Here is a 19821-nt window from a genome sequence, read left to right on the forward strand (position 1 = left end):
CATTCCCACCAACAGTGTAAGAGGGTTCCCTTTTCTCCACACCCTCTCCAGAATTTATTGCTTGTAGACTTTTGGATCACAGCCATTCTGACTGGTGTGAAATGGTACCTCATAGTGGTTTTGATTTGCATTTCTCTGATAATGAGTGATGTTGAGCATCTTTTCATGTGTTTGTTAGCCATCTGTATGTCTTCTTTGGAGAAATGTCTATTTAGTTCTTTGGCCCATTTTTTGATTGGGTCATTTATTTTTCTAGAGTTGAGCTGTAGGAGTTGCTTGTATATTTTTGAGATTAGTTGTTTGTCAGTTGCTTCATTTGCTATTATTTTCTCCCATTCTGAAGGCTGTCTTTTCAACTTGCTAATAGTTTCCTTTGATGTGCAGAAGCTTTTAAGGTTAATTAGTTCCCATTTGTTTATTTTTGCTTTTATTTCCAATATTCTGGGAGGTGGATCATAGAGGATCCTGCTGTGATGTATGTCAGAGAGTGTTTTGCCTATGTTCTCCTCTAGGAGTTTTATAGTTTCTGGTCTTACGTTTAAATCTTTAATATAAGTTTTCTTAAAGTAGAAGATTTCAGTCAATCTGGTAAAACAATAGCAACAACAAAAAGTTTACTGAAGAGTTTTTTTTTTTTTGGGATAAACAGATAATTGCTTCTTTCCAGTACTGGTAAACATCATGGTAACAGACTGGGACCTCCCAACATGGATCAGCATACATTTGCAATGAACGCATTATATGAAACCACAAGCAAGATACCTCTTTCCAATGGCACCGAGTTTCACCCCTCCTCCTTCCTGTTGCTGGGAATCCCAGGACTGAGAAACATTCACATCTGGATTGGCTTTCCTTTTTGTGCTGTGTATCTGATCACACTCATAGGCAACTTCACCATCCTGTTTGTCATTCAGACTGAGCACAACAATCACCAGCCTATGTGCTGCTTCCTGGCTATTCTGGCTACCATTGACGTGTGGCTGTCCACAGCCACCATCCCTAAGATGCTGGGCATATTCTGGTTCAGCTGCAGGGAGATAATTTTTGATGTCTGCCTCACTCAAAAGTTTTTCATTCACATCTTTACTGACATGGAGTCCTTCTTGCCATGACTTATGGTCGTTATGTAGCTATTTGTAACCTTCATTACACCATTTCTGACTGGTCTTCCCTGGTGGCTCAGTCAGTAAAGCATCTGCCTATAATGCAGGAGACCTGGGTTCAATCCCTGGGTTGGGAAGATCCCCTGGAGAAGGAAATGGCAACCCACTCCAGTACTCTTGCCTGGAAAATTCCATGGATGGAGGAGACTGGTAGACTCTGGTCCATGGGGTTGCAAATAGTCGGACATGACTGAGCACCTTCACTTGTTCACTTGTTCATTACAGCACAATCCTTACTAACATGATAGTATCTCTTATTGGTTTGGGGGTGATAGGGAGGTCAGTCCTCTGTGTATTTCCTTTTGTATTCCTCATCTTGCAACTGCCCTTTTGTGGACACCAAGTCATCCCCCACATGTACTGTGAGCACATGGGTCTTGTTCATCTGGCCTGTGCAAGGATCAGGGTCAACACCATATATGGTCTGGGGACCATTGGTCTCCTGGGATTTGACATAATGGCCATTGCTCTCTCCTATGTTCAAATTCTTCATGCTGTTTTCCATCTCTCCTCCTGTGAGGTAAGACTCAAGTCTCTCAGCACCCGTGGTTCCCATGTATGCATAAGTCTAACCTTTTGTACCCCAACCCTCTTCTCTTTTATGACACATTGGTTTGGCTGAAATGTTCCCTGATACATCCATATTCTTCTGGCCAATCTCTATGTGGTTATTCCATCAATGCTTAACCCTGTCATCTATGGAGTTAGGACCAAGCAGATTCATGAAAGAGTGCTCAGAATATTCATCCCAAAATAAATAGCAAATGAATACCTCCAGTTTTGGTCCAAAAGATTAAATGTTAACATGTATACATCTGAGAAATGAAGAGAGGCCTTGAAAATGGCAAATAGGTGCAGCCATGATTACTTACTGGAAAGGATGTCTTTTAAATGTGGATCTCATCTATTTAGGGAGTGAGACAATAACCTTTGAATTCTAAATAGTGTGAGTGAGTGAACATTCTATATGATTATTGGAAGGTGGACAAGAGAGATATGTTCATGTTTTCCAAGATATACATCATGTCTTTTGTGACTAGGTCAAATAACAGAAGATATTTTTCTATTTTCACTATGGGTACCAGGTATTCCTCTTCCTCTCCTCTTCCTTTTTCTCTCTACCTCTTTTTTTTCCCTAGAAAAAGTCATTTTAATTTAAGTATTCAAGTGAGTTTATGACCTCTTGAAAAAATAAATTTTCTTTTAAATTACATATGGATGTTGAATTTTGTCAAAGGCTTTCTCTGCATCTATTGAGATAATCATATGGCTTTTATTTTTCAATTTGTTAATGTGGTGTATTACATTGATTGATTTGCAGATATTGAAGAATCCTTGCATCCCTGGGATAAAGCCCACTTGGTCATGGTGTATGATCTTTTTAATGTGTTGTTGGATTCTGATTGCTAGAATTTTGTTAAGGATTTTTGCATCTATGTTCATCAGTGATATTGGCCTGAAGTTTTCTTTTTTTGTGGGATCTTTGTCAGTTCTTTGTATTACGGTGATGGTGGCCTCATAGAATGAGTTTGGAAGTTTACCTTCCTCTGCAATTTTCTGGAAGAGTTTGAGCAGGATAGGTGTTAGCTCTTCTCTAAATTTTTGGTAGAATTCAGCTGTGAAGCCGTCTGGACCGGGGCTTTTGTTTTCTGGAAGATTTTTGATTACAGTTTCAATTTCCGTGCTTGTGATGGGTCTGTTAAGATTTTCGATTTCTTCCTGGTTGAGTTTTGGAAGTTGTACTTTTCTAAGAATTTGTCCATTTCTTCCATGTTGTCCATTTTATTGGCATATAATTGTTGATAGTAGTCTTTTATGATCCTTTATATTTCTGTGTTGTCTGTTGTGATCTCTCCATTTTCATTTCTAATTTTATTGATTTGATTTTTCTCCCTTTGTTTCTTGATGAGTCTGGCTAATGGTTTGTCAATTTTATTTATCCTTTCAAAGAACCAGCTTTTGGCTTTGTTGATTTTTGCTATGGTCTCTTTTGTTTCTTTTGCATTTATTTCTGCTCTAATTTTTAAGATTTCTTTCCTTCTACTAACCCTGGGGTTCTTCATGTCTTCCTTTTCTAGTTGCTTTAGGTGTAGAGTTAGGTTATTTATTTGACTTTTTTCTTGTTTCTTTAGGTATGCCTGTATTGCTATGAACTTTCCCCTTAGGACTGCTTTTACCATGTCCCACAGGTTTTGGGTTGTTGTGTTTTCATTTTCATTCATTTATATGCAAATTTTGATTTCTTTTTTGATTTCTTCTGTGATTTGTTGGTTATTCAGCAGCGTGTTGTTCAGCCTCCATATGTTGGAATTTTTAATAGTTTTTCTCTTGTAATTGAGATCTAATCTTACTGCATTGTGGTCAGAAAAGATGCTTGGAATGATTTAATTTTTTTTGAATTTACCAAGGCTAGATTTATGGCCCAGGATATGATCTATCCTGGAGAAGGTTCCATGTGCGCTTGAGAAAAAGGTGAAATTCATTGTTTTGGGATGAAATGTCCTATAGATATCAATTAGGTCTAACTGGTCTATTGTATCATGTAAAGTTTGTGTTTCCTTGTTAATTTTCTGTTTAGTTGATCTATCCATAGTGTGAGTGGGGTATTAAAGTCTCCCACCATTATTGTGTTATTGTTAATTTCTCCTTTCATACTTGTTAGCATTTGTCTCACATATTGCAGTGCTTCTGTGTTGGGTGCATATATATTTATAATTGTTATATCTTCTTCTTGGATTGATCCTTTGATCATTATGTAGAGACCATCTTTGTCTCTTTTCACAGCCTTTGTTTTAAAGTCTATTTTATCTGATAAAAACTCTTAAGAAAGCAGGAAAAGAAGGAACATACCTCAACATAATAAAAGCTATGTATGACAAACCCACAGCAAACATTATCCTCAATGGTGAAAAATTAAAAGCATTTCCTCTAAAGTCAGGAACAAGACAAGGGTGCCCACTTTCACCATTACTATTCAACATAGTTTGGAAGTTTTGGCCATAGCAATCAGAGCAGGAAAAAAAATAAAAGGAATCCAAATTGGAAAAGAAGAAGTAAAACTCTCACTATTTGCAGATGACATGATCCTCTACATAGAAAACCCTAAAGACTCCACCAGAAAATTACTAGAACTAATCAATGATTATAGTAAAGTTGCAGGATATAAAATCAACACACAGAAATCCCTTGCATTCCTATACACTAATAATGAGAAAACTGAAAGAGAAATTAAGGAAAGAATTCCATTCACCATTGCAACGGAAAAAATAAAATACTTAGGAATATATCTACCTAAAGAAACTAAAGACCTATATATAGAAAACTATAAAACACTGGTGAAAGAAATCAAAGAGGACACTAATAGATGGAGAAATATACCATGTTCGTGGAGTGGAAGAATCAATATAGTGAAAATGAGTATACTACCCAAAGCAATTTATAGATTCAGTGCAATCCCTATCAAGCTACCAACGGTATTCTTCACAGAGCTAGAACAAATAATTTCACAATTTGTATGGAAATACAAAAAACCTCGAATAGCCAAAGCTATCTTGAGAAAGAAGAATGGAACTGGAAGAATCAACCTACCTGACTTCAGGCTCTACTACAAAGCCACAGTTTTCAAGACAGTATGGTACTGGCACAAAGACAGAAATATAGATCAATGGAACAAAATAGAAAGCCCAGAGATAAATCCACGCACATATGGACACCTTATCTTTGACAAAGGAGGCAAGAATATACAATGCATTAAAGACAATCTCTTTAACAAGTGGTGCTGGGAAATCTGGTCAAACACTTGTAAAAGAATGAAACTAGAACACTTTCTAACACCATACACAAAAATAAACTCAAAATGGATTAAAGATCTAAACCTAAGACCAGAAACTATAAAACTCCTAGAGGAGAACATAGGCAAAACACTCTCTGACATATATCACAGCAGGATCCTCTATGACCCACCTCCCAGAATATTGGAAATAAAAGCAAAAATAAACAAATGGGACCTAATTAAACTTAAAAGCTTCTGCACATCAAAAGAAAATATTAGCAAGGTGAAAAGGCAGCCTTCAGAATGGGAGAAAATAATAGCAAATGAAGCAACTGACAAATAAATAATCTCAAAAATATATAAGCAACTCCTACAGTTCAACTCCAGAAAAATAAATGACCCAATCAAAAAATGGGCCAAAGAACTAAATAGACATTTCTCCAAAGAAGACATACAGAGGGCTAACAAACACATGAAAAGATGCTCAACAGCACTCATTATCAGAGAAATGCAAATCAAAACCACTATGAGGTACTGTTTCACACCAGTCAGAATGGCTGTGATCCAAAAGTCTACAAGCAATAAATTCTGGACAGGGTGTAGAGAAAAGGGAACCCTCTTACACTGTTGGTGGGAATGCAAACTAGTACAGCCACTATGGAGAACAGTGTGGAGATTCCTTAAAAAACTGGAAATAGAACTGCCTTATAATCCAGCAATCCCACTGCTGGGCATACACACTGAGGAAACCAGAAGGCGAAGGGACATGTGTACCCCAATGTTCATCGCAGCACTGTTTATAATAGCCAGGACATGGAAGCAACCTAGATGCCCATCAGCAGATGAATGGATAAGAAAGCAGTGGTACATATACACAATGGAGTATTACTCAGCCATTAAAAAGAATACATTTGAATCAGTTCTAATGAGGTGGATGAAACTGGAGCCTATTATACAGAGTGAAGTAAGCCAGAAGGAAAAACACCAGTACAGTATACTAATGCATATATATGGAATTTAGAAAGATGGTAACAATAACCCTGTGTATGAGACAGCAAAAGAGACACTGATGTATGGAACAGTCTTATGGACTCTGTGGGAGAGGGAGAGGGTGGGAAGATTTGGGAGAATGGCATTGAAACATGTAGAATATCATGTGTGAAACGAGTTGCCATTCCAGGTTCGATGCATGATACTGGATGCTTGGGGCTGGTGCACTGGGAGGACCCAGAGGGATGGTATGGTGAGGGAGGAGGGAGGAGGGTTCAGGATGGGGAACACATGTATACCTGTGGCAGATTCATTTCAATATTTGGCAAAACTAACACAATATTGTAAAGTTTAAAAATAAAATAATATTTAAAAAAATAAAAGAAAAAAAATAAATTACATATGGGGTTGCCATCCTAATCACTTTAGTATTTGGATCTTCTAAAATTCTTAACCCAGCCCTGAAGACAAATACTCTAAGAACAAAAGGTTAAGGAATCAAAGATGAAAGATAGTATACTCACAACTATTTATACCCTAAAAGTTTTGACATTCTGCAAGAGCATGCCGTTTCCCAAACACTAACTTAACTACAAGGTTATGATTATTAGCTGGGATTTGAAGCTCAATAATAATACTGCCAGTTAATGTGAATCTCAATCATGAAGACTTGAGATTTTTGTTTTATGAAAACAGAGAATTGAAATTCTTTTATGCCATTAATGTGCATTCAGAGTCCATGAACTATGCTCTGCTTTTATTTAGGGATAGAATATTTTGCTGTCAGACCCCATTCTTCCCATTTCTTGGTAGAAACATGATATGGAGTGCTTCTCTTGGCTTCCTGCTAGTGCATAGGACACTACCAGCCCTGCTGTAGGACATGATTTCTCCTGGTGCTGTTCTTCACTTCATATCCTGTACTTGATGGGAGTATGTGACATGCTGCTCCGACACTATTCAATTAGTGTTTGTCTTTATACTGGTGCCCTTGCTTACTGCATATGTCAGTTACAGCCGCAGTTTAAGGGGCTTGGCAGTGCTGGAGGAACCATGCATTCAGGAGGCATGTGCAGTTGATAACAGACCAGTTTACATGCCTCATGAAGGTAGTCAGGAGACAGATCTGTAGGCTTGCCTCTCCATATTCTGATACCATGAGCTAATGAAAGAACAAGGTTTAGGGGGTCTTGCTGTGCTAATGGGATTCCCAGGTGGCTAAAGACATCAGAGATATAGGTTCAATTCCTGGGTTGGAAAGATCCCCTGAAGGAGAGCATAGAGACCCACTCCAGTAATCTTGCCTGGAGAATCCCATGGACAGAGAAGCATGGTGGGCTACAGTCCATAGGTCACAAAGAGTTGGACATGACTGAAGTGACTGAGCAAAAATACTGCTCATCCTTGGGTCAACTGACCTTGTAATTTCTTTTTAAACTAGTTGCCCTAATAATCATATGGTAAGTAGGTTTGATCACTCATCTTTCTGAGGTCAGGTACTTGATTTAAACACAGAGTCACATATTTCTGAAGTCTTTCAGCATCATGATGATTGGGACATAAACTCTGGGTTGAGAAGTTTGAAAAAAACCTTTATACATCATTTTCACTTCCTGGTTCTTTTTATGAAACTAAAGTTCCTGATTGGAAAAGCAAAATTTTTTCTAGATACAGGATGAAATTTTAAGAGGTGTTTTGAATTAATTGTGGAAGCTATAAACAATTTCACTGTCCCCAATGTCAGAATTTGAAGAAAAAAAAAAAAAGATTTTGCTTTACCTCAGTCTAGCTTGCTCTTTATTCTCTTTCTTCTTTTCTTTCTCCTCTTCCTTCTTCTGATGCTCATCTTTACTGTTTTCCTCTATTGTCCAAATTTCTGTCAGTCAGTTCAGTTCAGTCACTGAGTTTTGTCCAACTCTTTGCAACCGCATGGACTGCAGCACACCAGGCTTCCCTGTCCATCACCAACTCCCGGGGCTTGCTCAAACTCACGTCCACTGAGTCGGTGATGCCATCCAACCATCTCATCCTCTGTTGTCTCCTTCTCTCTTACCTTAAATCTTTCCCAGCATCAGAGTCTCTTTCAATGAGTCAGTTCTTCACATCAGGTGGCCAAAGTATTGGAATTTCAGCTTCAACATCAGTCCTTGCAAAGAATATTCAGGACTGATTTCTTATAGGATTGATTGGTTTGATCTCCTCCCTGTTCAAGGGACTCTCAAGAGTCTCCACCAACAACATAGTTCAACACAGTTCAACACAGTTCGGCGCCCAGTCTTCTTTATGGTCCAACTCTCACATCCATACATGACTACTGGAAAAACAACAGCTTTTACTAGATGGACCTTTGTTGGCAGAATAATGTGTCTGCTTTTTAATATGCTGTCTAGGTTGGTCATAGTTTTTCTTCCAAGGAGCAAGTGTCTTAATTTCATAACTGCAGTCACCGTCTGCAGTGATTTTAGAGCCCCTCAAAATAAAGTCTGTCACTGTTTCTGGTGTTTCCCTATCTATTTGCCATGCAGTAATGGGACCAGATGCCATAATTTTAGTTTTTTGAATGCTGAGGCAATGGCAAACCTCTTCTTGCCTTGAGAACACCATGAAGAGTGTGAAAATTTTCTTCAGCCTTTTTCAATATGTCTTACTATAGCTCTCTCTCTCTCTCTGCCTTACCCACCTCTTCCTAACCTAATTTAGTTCTCCATTTCATTTACACTCAAAGTACAAACAACTTTTTTCTTATTGGTTTTAATGAGTAGTTGACTAATTGGGTTAGTAGAGTAATTAGACACAGGAAGTATAAGTAAAGGAAAGCAGTCAAGTAAATGAAAAATTCACTTCTATAAATACTAGAAATTCTGTATGTTTAAAATTAAATACATATCCATCTCATTAAAATATTTCTTATACAGTTTATCTCATTTCACATGCTAGCCAAGTAATGCTCAAAATTCTCCAAGCCGGGCTTCAACAGTACCTGAACTGAGAACTTGTAGATGTTGAAGCTAGATTTAGAAAAGGCAGAGGAATCAAAGATCAAATTGCCAACATCCACTGGATCACATAAAAAGCAAAGGAATTCCAGAAAAACATCTATTTCTGCTTCATTGACTACACTAAAGTCTTTGATTATGTAGATCACAACAAACTGTGGAAAATTCTTAAAGAGATGGGAATACCAGACCACCTTACCTGCCTCCAGAGAAACCTGTGTGCAGTTCAAGAAACAACAGTTAGAACTAGACATGGAACAATGAACTAGTTTAAAATTGGTGAAGGAGTTCATCAAGCCTGTCTATTGTCATCCTGCTTATTTAACTTATGTGCAGAGTACATCATGTGAAATGCCAGGCTGGATGAAGCTCAAGCTGGGATCAAGATTGCTGGGAGAAATATCAACAACCTCAGATATCAACACCACCCTAATGGCAGAAAGTGAAAGAGGAAAAACAGAGCCTCTCGATGAAGGTGAAAGACGCTTAAAGTTGGCTTAAAACTCAACATTCAGAAAAATGAAGATCATGGCACCCACTCCCATTATTTCTTGGCAAATAAAAGGGGAAACAATGGAAACAGTAAGAGACTTGATTTTCCTGGGCTCCAAAATCACTTAGGATGGTGACTGCAACCATGAAATGAAAAGACACTTGCTCCTTGGAAGAAAAGCTATGATTAATCTAGATAGCATATTAAAAAGCAGAGACATCACTTTGCTGACAAAGGTTCATATAATCAAAGCTATGGTTTTTTCAACAATCATGTACAGATGTGAGAGTTGGAACATAAAGAAAAAGGCTAGGTGCCGAAGAATTGATGTTTCAAACTGTGGTGCTAGTGAAGACTCCCTTGGACTTCAAGAAGATCAAACCAGTCAATCCTAAAGGAATCATCCCTGAATATTCATTGGAAGAACTGATGTTGAAGCTGAAGCTCCAATGCTTTGGCTACCTGATGTGAAGAGCTGAATCATAGGAAAAGACCCTGATGCTGGGAAATATTGAGGGCAGGAGGAGAAGGGGCAACAGAGGATGAAGTGGTTGGATGGCATTAAAGACTTAATGGACATGAGTTTGAGCAAACTCCAGGAGACAGTGAAGGACAGGGAAACCTGTAGTGCTGCAGTCCATGAGATCACAAAGAGATGGACATGACTGAGCGACTGAACAACATCAATACAAACTGATGAATGTGCTAATTTACTTGACTTTGGTAATCATTCACAATGTGTACATATATAATATCATCACATGCATACATATAAAAATCACATTGTATAAGCTAAATACAGACAATTTTTATTTTTCAAGCATACTTTCATAAAGCTGGATAGCCTGAGTTAATTTAGAATTTGATATCCTCCAGATAGCCTTAAAAATAAAGTGGGGTAAAATTATTTTTAGCAAAGAAAAACAAAAACTCACCACCAACAGAACTGCATAAAGGAAATAAGGCCTAAGTTTATGTAAGAAGGAACACATACCAGTAGAAACAGTAGATATTGGGAACATTTAAATGGAAATTTACTGTCCTACCTACTTATATGTATATGAATTTTAAATTTTATAAGAAGTAACTTAAACCAACAATAGTATATGTCAGAAAGCACATACATGGACTAAATTTTTTCTAAGATCATTTACTAAACAGAAAGTGATAAGATTATTCATTTATATTAAGATTTGATAAGTTATTTGGGCATTTGTAGGGCAATGGCTAAAGTAATTTTAAAGTTATTTACAAAATAAATACAAATGAGACTTACGATAGTAATAAACATAATTCAGAGAGCAAAAGTTTTGCTGTGAAAGATTTATAGTTCAGGTTGAAGTAATAATAGCAAACATAAGATAATAATTTAACAAAACAAATAGCTGTAATTGTGTCAAATGTGCTTGAAATAGTAGCATACTTAAGATACTAAAATTGCCAGACTGGTTTAAATATAAATTGTTTCATGTGTGAAAAATGAAACAATTATCAGGACATTAAAAGGCTGAAAGAAAAAGGATGACTAAATGAGTTTTTATGACTAATTTTAAACTCTACAAGTTCCACAGTCATAGAAAGTGACACAGTCACCATTTTATTCCCGGTAGTTATGAAAATAGACACGCAAAGTGATTATAATTATATTGAGAGAAGAAAGAAGCTCAGTAAAACACCAAATGGCCCACCAAAAATGGATACATTAAAAACTTCTGACATAAACATATCAACCAGATATTGAGAAAAATAAAGAAAAATGATATAATCTACTTGATGCAACTACAAGGGACAAAGAACATGCAGCACTGAATGCTGATGAGTGGTCTGAAGAGCTGATGGAAATTAAACGCAATTCAGTTCAGTTTAGTTCAGTCACTCAGTCGTGTCCGACTCTTTGTGACCCCACGGACTGAAGCATGCCAGGCTTCCCTGTCCATCACCAACGCCTGGAGCTTACTCAAACGCATGTTCATCGAGTCAGTGGTGCCATCCAACCATCTTATCCTCTGTCATCCCCTTCTCCTCCTGCCCTCAATCTTCCCAGCATCAGGGTCTTTTCCAAAGAGTCAGTTCTTCACATCAGGTGGCCAAAATATTGGAGCTTCAGCTTCAGCATCAGTTCTTCCAGTGAATATTCAGGTCTGATTTCCTTTAGGATTGACTGGTTTGATCTCCTCCCTGTACAAGGGACGCTCAAGAGTCCTCTCCAACACCACAGTTCAAAAGCATCAATTCTTCTGTGCTCAGCTTTCTTTATAGTCCAGCTCTCTCATCCATACATGATTCCTGGAAAAACCATAGCTTTGACTAGATGGACCTTTATAGGCAAAGTAACTTCTCTGCTTTTTGGTATGTTGTCTAGATTGGTCATAGCTTTTCTTCGAAGAAACAAGCATCTTTTAATTTCATGGCAGTTAAATATTTACAAAAGAGACCCAATATAGATGCATATTTAGCATAATTTTTATGAAAAAATTATTTTTCTACATCTCATGAAATTGCATATTTAGCTTCATAAGATTTAGATGTCATTCTTTTTTCTTTGTTTCAGCTTTAATATTTTCTTTACATGGTCATAGATCTGCTTAGTTCTGACTCCATATATGACAGGGTTGAGCACTGGAGGTACTATGACATAAAGATTGGCCAGGAGTATATGGATATAGCGGGGAACATTTTGTCCAAAGCGATGTGTCATGAAGGAAAAGAGGGCTGGTGTATAGAAAGCAAGAATCACAAAAACGTGAGAACCACAGGTGCTGAGGGACTTGAGTCTGGCTTCATGGGAAGGAAGACGAAAAACAGCACGGAGTATCTGAACATAAGAAAGGGCAATGGCTGTGATGTCAAACACTAGATTACAAATTGCACATAAGCCATAAATAATATTGATCTTGATACTGGCACAAGATAGGCGAGCAAGACCCATGTGTTCACAATATGTATGAGGGATGACATAACTCCCACAGAATGGTAATCGCAAAATGAGAAATACAAATGGAATCACAAAAATAAATGCCCTCCCTAAAACAGCAAGGCCAATCTCAGAAACAACCCTGTTGGTGAGGATGCTGCTATATTGGAGGGGGTTGCAGATGGCTACATAGCGGTCAAAAGCCATTGCCAAGAGGACTGCTGACTCCATAAGTGTGAAGCTGTGAATGAAAAACATCTGGGAGAGACATGCTTCAAAGAGGATCTCCTTGAGACAAAACCAGAAGATCCCAAGCATCTTAGGGATGGTAGCTGTGGAGAGACCCAAGTCAATGGTAGCCAACATGGCCAGGAAGTAGAACATAGGCTGGTGTAGACTGCTCTCAGCCTGGATCACAAATAGGATAGTGAAATTCCCTATCAGTGCTGTCAGGTACACAGCACAGAAGGGGAAGCCAATCCAGATATGGAGAGTTTCCAGTCCTGGGATTCCCAGCAACAAGAAGAAGGAGGGGTGAAACTGGGTATCATTGGGAGGGGACATCCTGCTGGACAATGCATATGTCTTCAGAACTGTAGACTCACACAGTCTATAGGCCACCAGATAGTTTTCTGTAGCTTTGACGACCTAAAGGTAGTATAAGAATACTTCATTAGCTACCTTCTCTCATTATCACAGTCATCACCAACAGACAACCCTCATTTTGACCATTTAAAAATTCTGCAATCTCTAAATACAGTTATGCTATGCTAAGTCAATTCAGTCTTGTCTGACTCTGTGCTACCCCATAGACGGCAGTCCACCAGGCTCCCCTGACCCTGGGATTCTCCAGGCAAGAACACTGGAGTGGGTTGCCATTTCCTTCTCCAATGCATGAAAGCGAAAGGTGAAAGTGAAGTTGCTCAGTCATTTCCAACTTAGCATCCCCATGGACTGCAGCCTACCAGGCTCCTCCATCCATGGGATTTTCCAGGCAAGAGTAATGGAGTGGGATGCCATTGCCTTCTCCACTAAATACAGTTATGGACATGAATTCCACTTGATTGAATGGCAACACAAGGCTTAATACACAGGATGGATAATAACATTTCAAAAAGCATATGGATTCATCAAAATTTATAACAAAATATTAAAAATTACTTTAAAAATTAAATGGATTCATTCATTAGTATTTAGTCATGAATATTATAAAATAAGGTATGGATAATAGTGAAAATAGCAATATCAACTACCAATTATTGAGGTGCTCCTACTATTTGTAAGACTCTGCAAAAATTACACTTAATATTTTTAAAAAACACCTTTGAAGAAGAGCACATTTTACATGTAAGTTGTCTAAAATTCAATGTGTTTAAAAGATTTATGATAAGTTTAAAATGTTTTCAAAGGAACATCTGGGAGATTAAGCTAGAAAGAAAAGTAGTGAAAGAAAATGGAAGAAAAATAGAAATAAAAGCTATGCCTTATCTATGTTTTACTGCACACAAACATATAATATTCCACACATATTATACAAATACACATTTTTAAAACTCACAACATCTACCTGAATAAAATATGTTAGTATTTCTCATTTACAGCTGAGTCAGTTACAATTTTAAACTATATGTCAAAATGCCAATCAAAAATGAGAGAGACAAAAAATTAGGAATATTGTTAAATTAGGCACATGACAATCCAATCATTTTCAAGGTTCCCTATATCTTTCTTTACATCTTCATGCAGCTTGCTTATAACATTTGATAGGAGATTTCCAAAGCATCTATGCATTCATGTGTTTAAGTATTTTGTAGTGAAAAGTCGCTCTTCTGAGTATTTGAAGATTCCATGGCAGCAATACTAATTACGACCACATTTTCAGTAAGTAAGTCAGGATATTATCTAGGTGCTGATATAAAGAGGGGAAAAAATAGTGTAATAAACATGATTGCAGGAAGCAGTTGAGTATGAATGGTAAACCTGAAGAGAAGCAAAGTTAGCAGAAGGAGGCACTCTGTGGCAGTAGTGACAGAAATAAAGGCTATTTCCCTGGGGTTATGTCATTATGACAGACTTGTAAGTACCTTCAAAGGGTATGGCAATGAATGGCAGGAGGAGTGAAAGTAGAATTCATTTACGGAGGCAAGTTGTTCTGTGAATCCCATGGGTGAATATAAGCAAAAAATCAAAAACATTTTCCTTTCTTTTCCAGTATACAAATATGCAACAGTTTAAAAGCTAATGAAAGTTTACTTTGAGTACTAAAGGGTAGATTTGATGGCTAAAGGGTAAAAATAAGCTACTTCTCTGGCTTTTCTAAGAAGGAAGGAATAATACTATATTATTCCTATAATACTATATTATTTCAAATAATACTATATTGAAAAAATACTATAATATTTCAAATAATATAGTATTATATTATAGTATTATAATTATATTATATAATATAGTATTATATAATAATCAAATAATACTATATTATTTGATTGATAATAATTTAAGTGAAAATTATATCTCCCTGGACATATATAATCACACCCTATGGTGGTACAGAAGGTAAATATCAGGGAAGTAGTCAGAAAGTGGTATGATTAAACCAAGTGGAAGACACATATAGACAAGGAATACACACACACAAACACACACACACAAATTAGAGTAGAAACAAAGAATATACAGAAAGGAGTAAGATCTGTCTTGTCAGCTATATAAACTTTAATGTTCCTGTGGACATTAAATAGTTTTGCTTCAGTCAATCAGTTCAGTTGCTCAGTCATGTCCGACTCTCTGCAACCCCATGGACTGCAGCACACCAGGCCTCCCTGTCCATCACCAACTCCCAGAGTTTCCTCAAACTCATGTCCATTGAGTCGGTGATGCCGTCCAACCATCTCATTCTCATTCTCATCCCTTCTCCTCCCTCCTTCAATCTTTGAGATTCTCTAGGCAAGAACACTGGAGTAGGTTGCCATTTCCTTCTCCAATGCCTGAAAGTGAAAAGTGAAAGTGAAGTCGCTCAGTCGTGTTCGACACTTAGCGACCTCATGGACTGCAGCCTACCAGGCTCCTCCGTCCATGGGATTTTCCAGGCAAGAGTACTGGAGTGGGGTGCCATTGCCTTCTCTTAATCTTACGTTTAAACCATCTTAAACTTTCATTCCTGCCCATAGGTATTCTATCCATTTGATGTTACCATGAGAACACCCTGATATTTTCTCCTTGACTCCCTTGGATTTAAATTGGTAAAAATATCAGTATTATGTCCAAGCCTCTGATGGAAAAAAGCACATAAACAGTAATGGAAAGTTCCATCAAACAAATTTTAAAAATTCCCTTCAAGACATAATTGAGATATATACTCAAGGTAATGGTGAATGACCTCATACAGGGTAAATATCCTTTTCTCCTGTGTCCTTAAACATTGTAGGCTAATAGTGTATGTAGTGAAATACTGTACATATGAACAATCTACAACTGCATGTCCTAACATGTATATATATTACCAAATGATGCTGAGAGAAAGAAATTGGCTATTTATATAAAAATTAAAAATAGTAAAAACTATTCTAGATCCTAAGAAGTCAGGATAATTGTTACTTTGTGGAATACTGGTAGTCAGTATGAGTGGGACACCCAGGGTGTTGATAATGTCTGTTTATTTACTTATGTACTGGCTATACAAATGTAATCACTTTGTAAAATATTGAGCCATGCTTTTATGATGTGTACCTTGTTTATGGATATGAAAGTTCAACAAAATATTTACAAAGTATGAATTCTTTAGTGCTGACAAAATATGTCATTTATTTTTATATACCTGACATAACTTAGTACAGTATATTTCATAAAGTTAAAAATCAATATTAAAATGATTCATGGTCATAAAGACATCCTAGGCTAGATATAATTTGTGCTCTAATCTTGTTAATAGTTTCATGCATGTTATGTGTTATTCATTAAATATATATTATTGGATGTGTTCTGTGTTGAAAACTGTCCTGAAACATTTCACATTTGAGGTTTGTGCAATCATGAATAAAATGTTATGCAGTTGACCCTTGAACAATTTGGGGGTTGTGGTACCAATTTTCCTTGCAATAAAAAATAACATGTAACTTTATTGTTACCTTCCATTTTTGCAATTTCACATTCTCTGATTTAACCAACCTGGGATCATGTAGTACTATAGTATTTATCATTGAAAAAAAATAAAGGTACAAAGGCAATGGCACCCCACTCCAGCACTCTTGCCTGGAAAATCCCATGGATGGAGGAGCCTGGTGGGCCACAGTCCACGGGGTCGCTAAGAGTCGGACAAGACTCAGCGACTTCACTTTCACTTTTCACTTTCATGCATTGAAGAAGGAAATGGCAACCCACTCCAGTGTTCTTGCCTGGAGAATCCCAGGGACGGGGGAGCCTGGTGGGCTGCCGTCTATGGGGTCACACAGAGTCGGACACAACTGAAGCGACTTAGCAGCAGCAGCAGCAGAGTTACAAAATTCAAAGATCAACTGGATATAATCTGATGCAGTACTGAAAAACAAGGATATTCAAAGGAAATGAATTTCTAAAAATTCATAAAGCTATTCCACAAATAGGGAAACAAGTTCTACATCAATATTTGAATTCAATCATGTAATCTACTCTTAAAGGGCTTTCCTGGTAGCTCAGATGGTAAAGAATCTGCCTGCGATTCAGGAGACCCAGGTTTGACCCCTGGACCAGGAAGATCTCCAGAGAAGGGAATGGCAACCAGTACAGTATTCTTGCCTGGAGAACTCCAAGGACAGACCATATTGTATTAAAATAAAATGGAATAGAGTTTCTCAGAATTATAAGACATCCTTAGTCGTACATACATAGCATCTCTCAATAGCAAGATCAAATGCTTCCCAGTAATTGTCATCATTGTGTGAGGCAATTCTATAAATGCATTTTTGTAAGCTCTAGAAAGATAAGTCCTGTGATATTGAACATTTCATATTTTATTTCTATTTTATCTTCATGTTTTCCTTTAAAGATGTTTGTTCCTCTGATTATTTAGTAAATATTGGTGATTCTTAACCATCAGCTTTAGCTCCTGTTATTTCTCATTTAATTTAATATTTCTAAATAATCTTATCCACATCCATTGCTTTAAAAACTTTCTTTATAATAAAGATTACTAAATAAATATCACTAGTCCTCAAGACTGTGACAAATTCAGATTCATATAACTAAATTCCTGAGTAACTACCTTCACATGCAAAAATATTACAAATAGAATATTTCTATAATTTAGTCCCCAATCCTGCTTCTACAAAACTCTAACTTCACCTTAATTGTGCTGTTATCAGCCTCAGTAAATGGTATTACTATTCAGTGATTTAGCCCATCCAGAAATATGAGCATTGCTCTTTTCCCTTCTCCACCTGTGCAAAAAAGATCAACACTTGATTCTATTTCTAAAAATGTCATTAAATATAGTACCTTGTCTCCATCCTAACTGGGATGATTTAAGCCATATATATTTTCTATAGTACAGTACTTTCCAGTGTATAAGAGCATGAGCTCTCATTAAGATTGGGTGTGTTAAAAGCCAGCTTCATGATGTATTCACTCTAGAGCTGGGAGAAAGTAAGAAGTATTACTTATTAGCTGTGTGGGTCTGCACAAGAACTTTAATATCTCTGTACCTCAGTTTATTCATGTAGAAAATAAGAAGTGTAAATAAATCCTTAAAATTATTTAGAACATATAATTCTTTCAAAACACTTTGAACTGTATTCCAAAGATACTAGCTATCGACCTTTCTTTAGATATCAGGCAGACATTTTTTTTTTTTTTTTATGAAATGTATGCTGAATAGATTTAGGCTGAAATCCAAATAAATGCCTAGGATTATATGGTCCTTCCTAAATGTGATAATATTCTTTCCCTAAACTCCATCATTTGTCTCCTTTCCTCAAAACTTATCCCATATCTCTTTTCTTTCTCTTCCATTCTTCTTTCCTTTCGCCTATCACTATGTGTCCTATAGATGCAGTCTGAGTTGGGGGACAGAGAAGACTCAGTAACTAAAACTATCACAACATTGTTAACCAGCTATACTTCAATATTAAACAAAAAGTTAAAATAAACAAACTCACCAGACTGAACACCAGGATCAAATTCTGTCTGTTTTGTCTCAGTCTGCTCAGTCTTTATGAGGAGATTTTCATGAGGAAATCTCCCAGAGCCAGTTTTGTAAAAGGACATAAGGTCTCTGAGGATTCTAGTTTCTAATCTGGCCCTGAGTCATGATTAGAAAGCCATGATTACTAAGAAAAAGAAGACAGAAAAAAGTGAGGTTTCTTGATTACCTTGTGAATCTCCATTAACCTTTCATTAACCTGCTCCATCTTACATCATACAATAATAAATGGAGCTCATTCTCTTACCATCTCAGATCTTCATTTAAGGAGATAGTACAATTCTGTGTTCAAAAACAATGACTCTCACGTCAAAACACTTCTGTTCTACTATTTATTTATTTATATGTTTACCAATCAAAAGTGATATTGGATCTATTATTTAACCTCTTCATTTTATTTTACTTCTTTTTCAATTGTTCTTATGTTTTACTATAGCAACTCACTTTTCATTCATAGCTAATCTCAAATCTAATAATTTACTCCAATTTTTTTTTACTGACTTTGCTTGCTTGCTTGGTAAGGCGCTTTAGTCGTGTCCGACTCTTTGCGACTCCTTGGAATGAATCCTGCCAAGCTCCTCTGTCCATGGAATTCTCCAGGCAAGAATACTGGAGTGGGTTGCCATTTCCTTCTGCAGGGGATCTTCCCGACCCAGGGATTGAATATGCATCTCTTGTATCTCCTGCCTTGGCAGGCAGGTTCTTTACAACTAGCACCACCTGAGACTCTTGGTCTTATTGACTTTAACACTGCAATCAAATTTTTAGTTATATTCAATAGGTAGAATTAATAAAATTTTAATGAATTTTTCAAATATATCAGTAATTTTAAGCAGATGTTCATAATGTGTTTTAGATGTTTCAACTAAGTCTAATTATTATACAAAAAAATAAAAACATTATTAGTGCGTTTATTGACTTACACAGTCCTTTTGCCTTATTTTTTTCCCAGAAATAGCACCTAACTAATATATTACAATAATTGGACTTGCAGAGGCTATGTAATGCCAATAAATTTTTTGTGGGTATTTGAGCAATACCCAACCTAGATAGCATATTCAAAAGCAGAGACATTACTTTGCCAACAAAGGTTCGTCTAGTCAAGGCTATGGTTTTTCCATTGGTCATGTATGGATGTGAGAGTTGGACTGTGAAGAAGGCTGAGCACCGAAGAATCAATGCTTTTGAACTGTGGTGGTGGAGAAGACTCTTGAGAGTCCCTTGGACTGCAAGGAGATCCAACTAGTGCATTCTGAAGGAGATCAGCCCTGGGATTTCATTGGAGGGAATGATGCTAAAACTGAAACTCCAGTAC

The 19821-nt window shown here is 36.9% G+C and overlaps 1 protein-coding gene and 1 pseudogene across 1 annotated transcript; one reads left to right on the forward strand and one right to left on the reverse strand.

Annotated features, from left to right (window-relative positions):
* The first annotated feature begins 707 nt into the window (after positions 1-707).
* On the forward strand, positions 708-1920 carry LOC109568925 (olfactory receptor 52E2-like; annotated as a pseudogene).
* Positions 1921-11935: 10015 nt separating this feature from the next.
* LOC109568924 (olfactory receptor 52E2-like) lies at positions 11936-12892 on the reverse strand. Its single transcript, XM_019974283.2, has one exon. It carries the CDS (start codon positions 12890-12892, stop codon positions 11936-11938), a length of 957 nt encoding a protein of 318 aa, XP_019829842.2.
* Positions 12893-19821: the final 6929 nt, after the last annotated feature.

The sequence above is a fragment of the Bos indicus genome, chromosome 15 (genome assembly GCF_029378745.1).
Source record: "Bos indicus isolate NIAB-ARS_2022 breed Sahiwal x Tharparkar chromosome 15, NIAB-ARS_B.indTharparkar_mat_pri_1.0, whole genome shotgun sequence".
NCBI lineage: Eukaryota > Metazoa > Chordata > Mammalia > Artiodactyla > Bovidae > Bos > Bos indicus.

Excerpts from the sequence above, each read along its gene's own strand:
- LOC109568924 (XM_019974283.2), bottom strand. The coding sequence starts at position 12,892 with ATGTCCCCTCCCAATGATACCCAGTTTCACCCCTCCTTCTTCTTGTTG.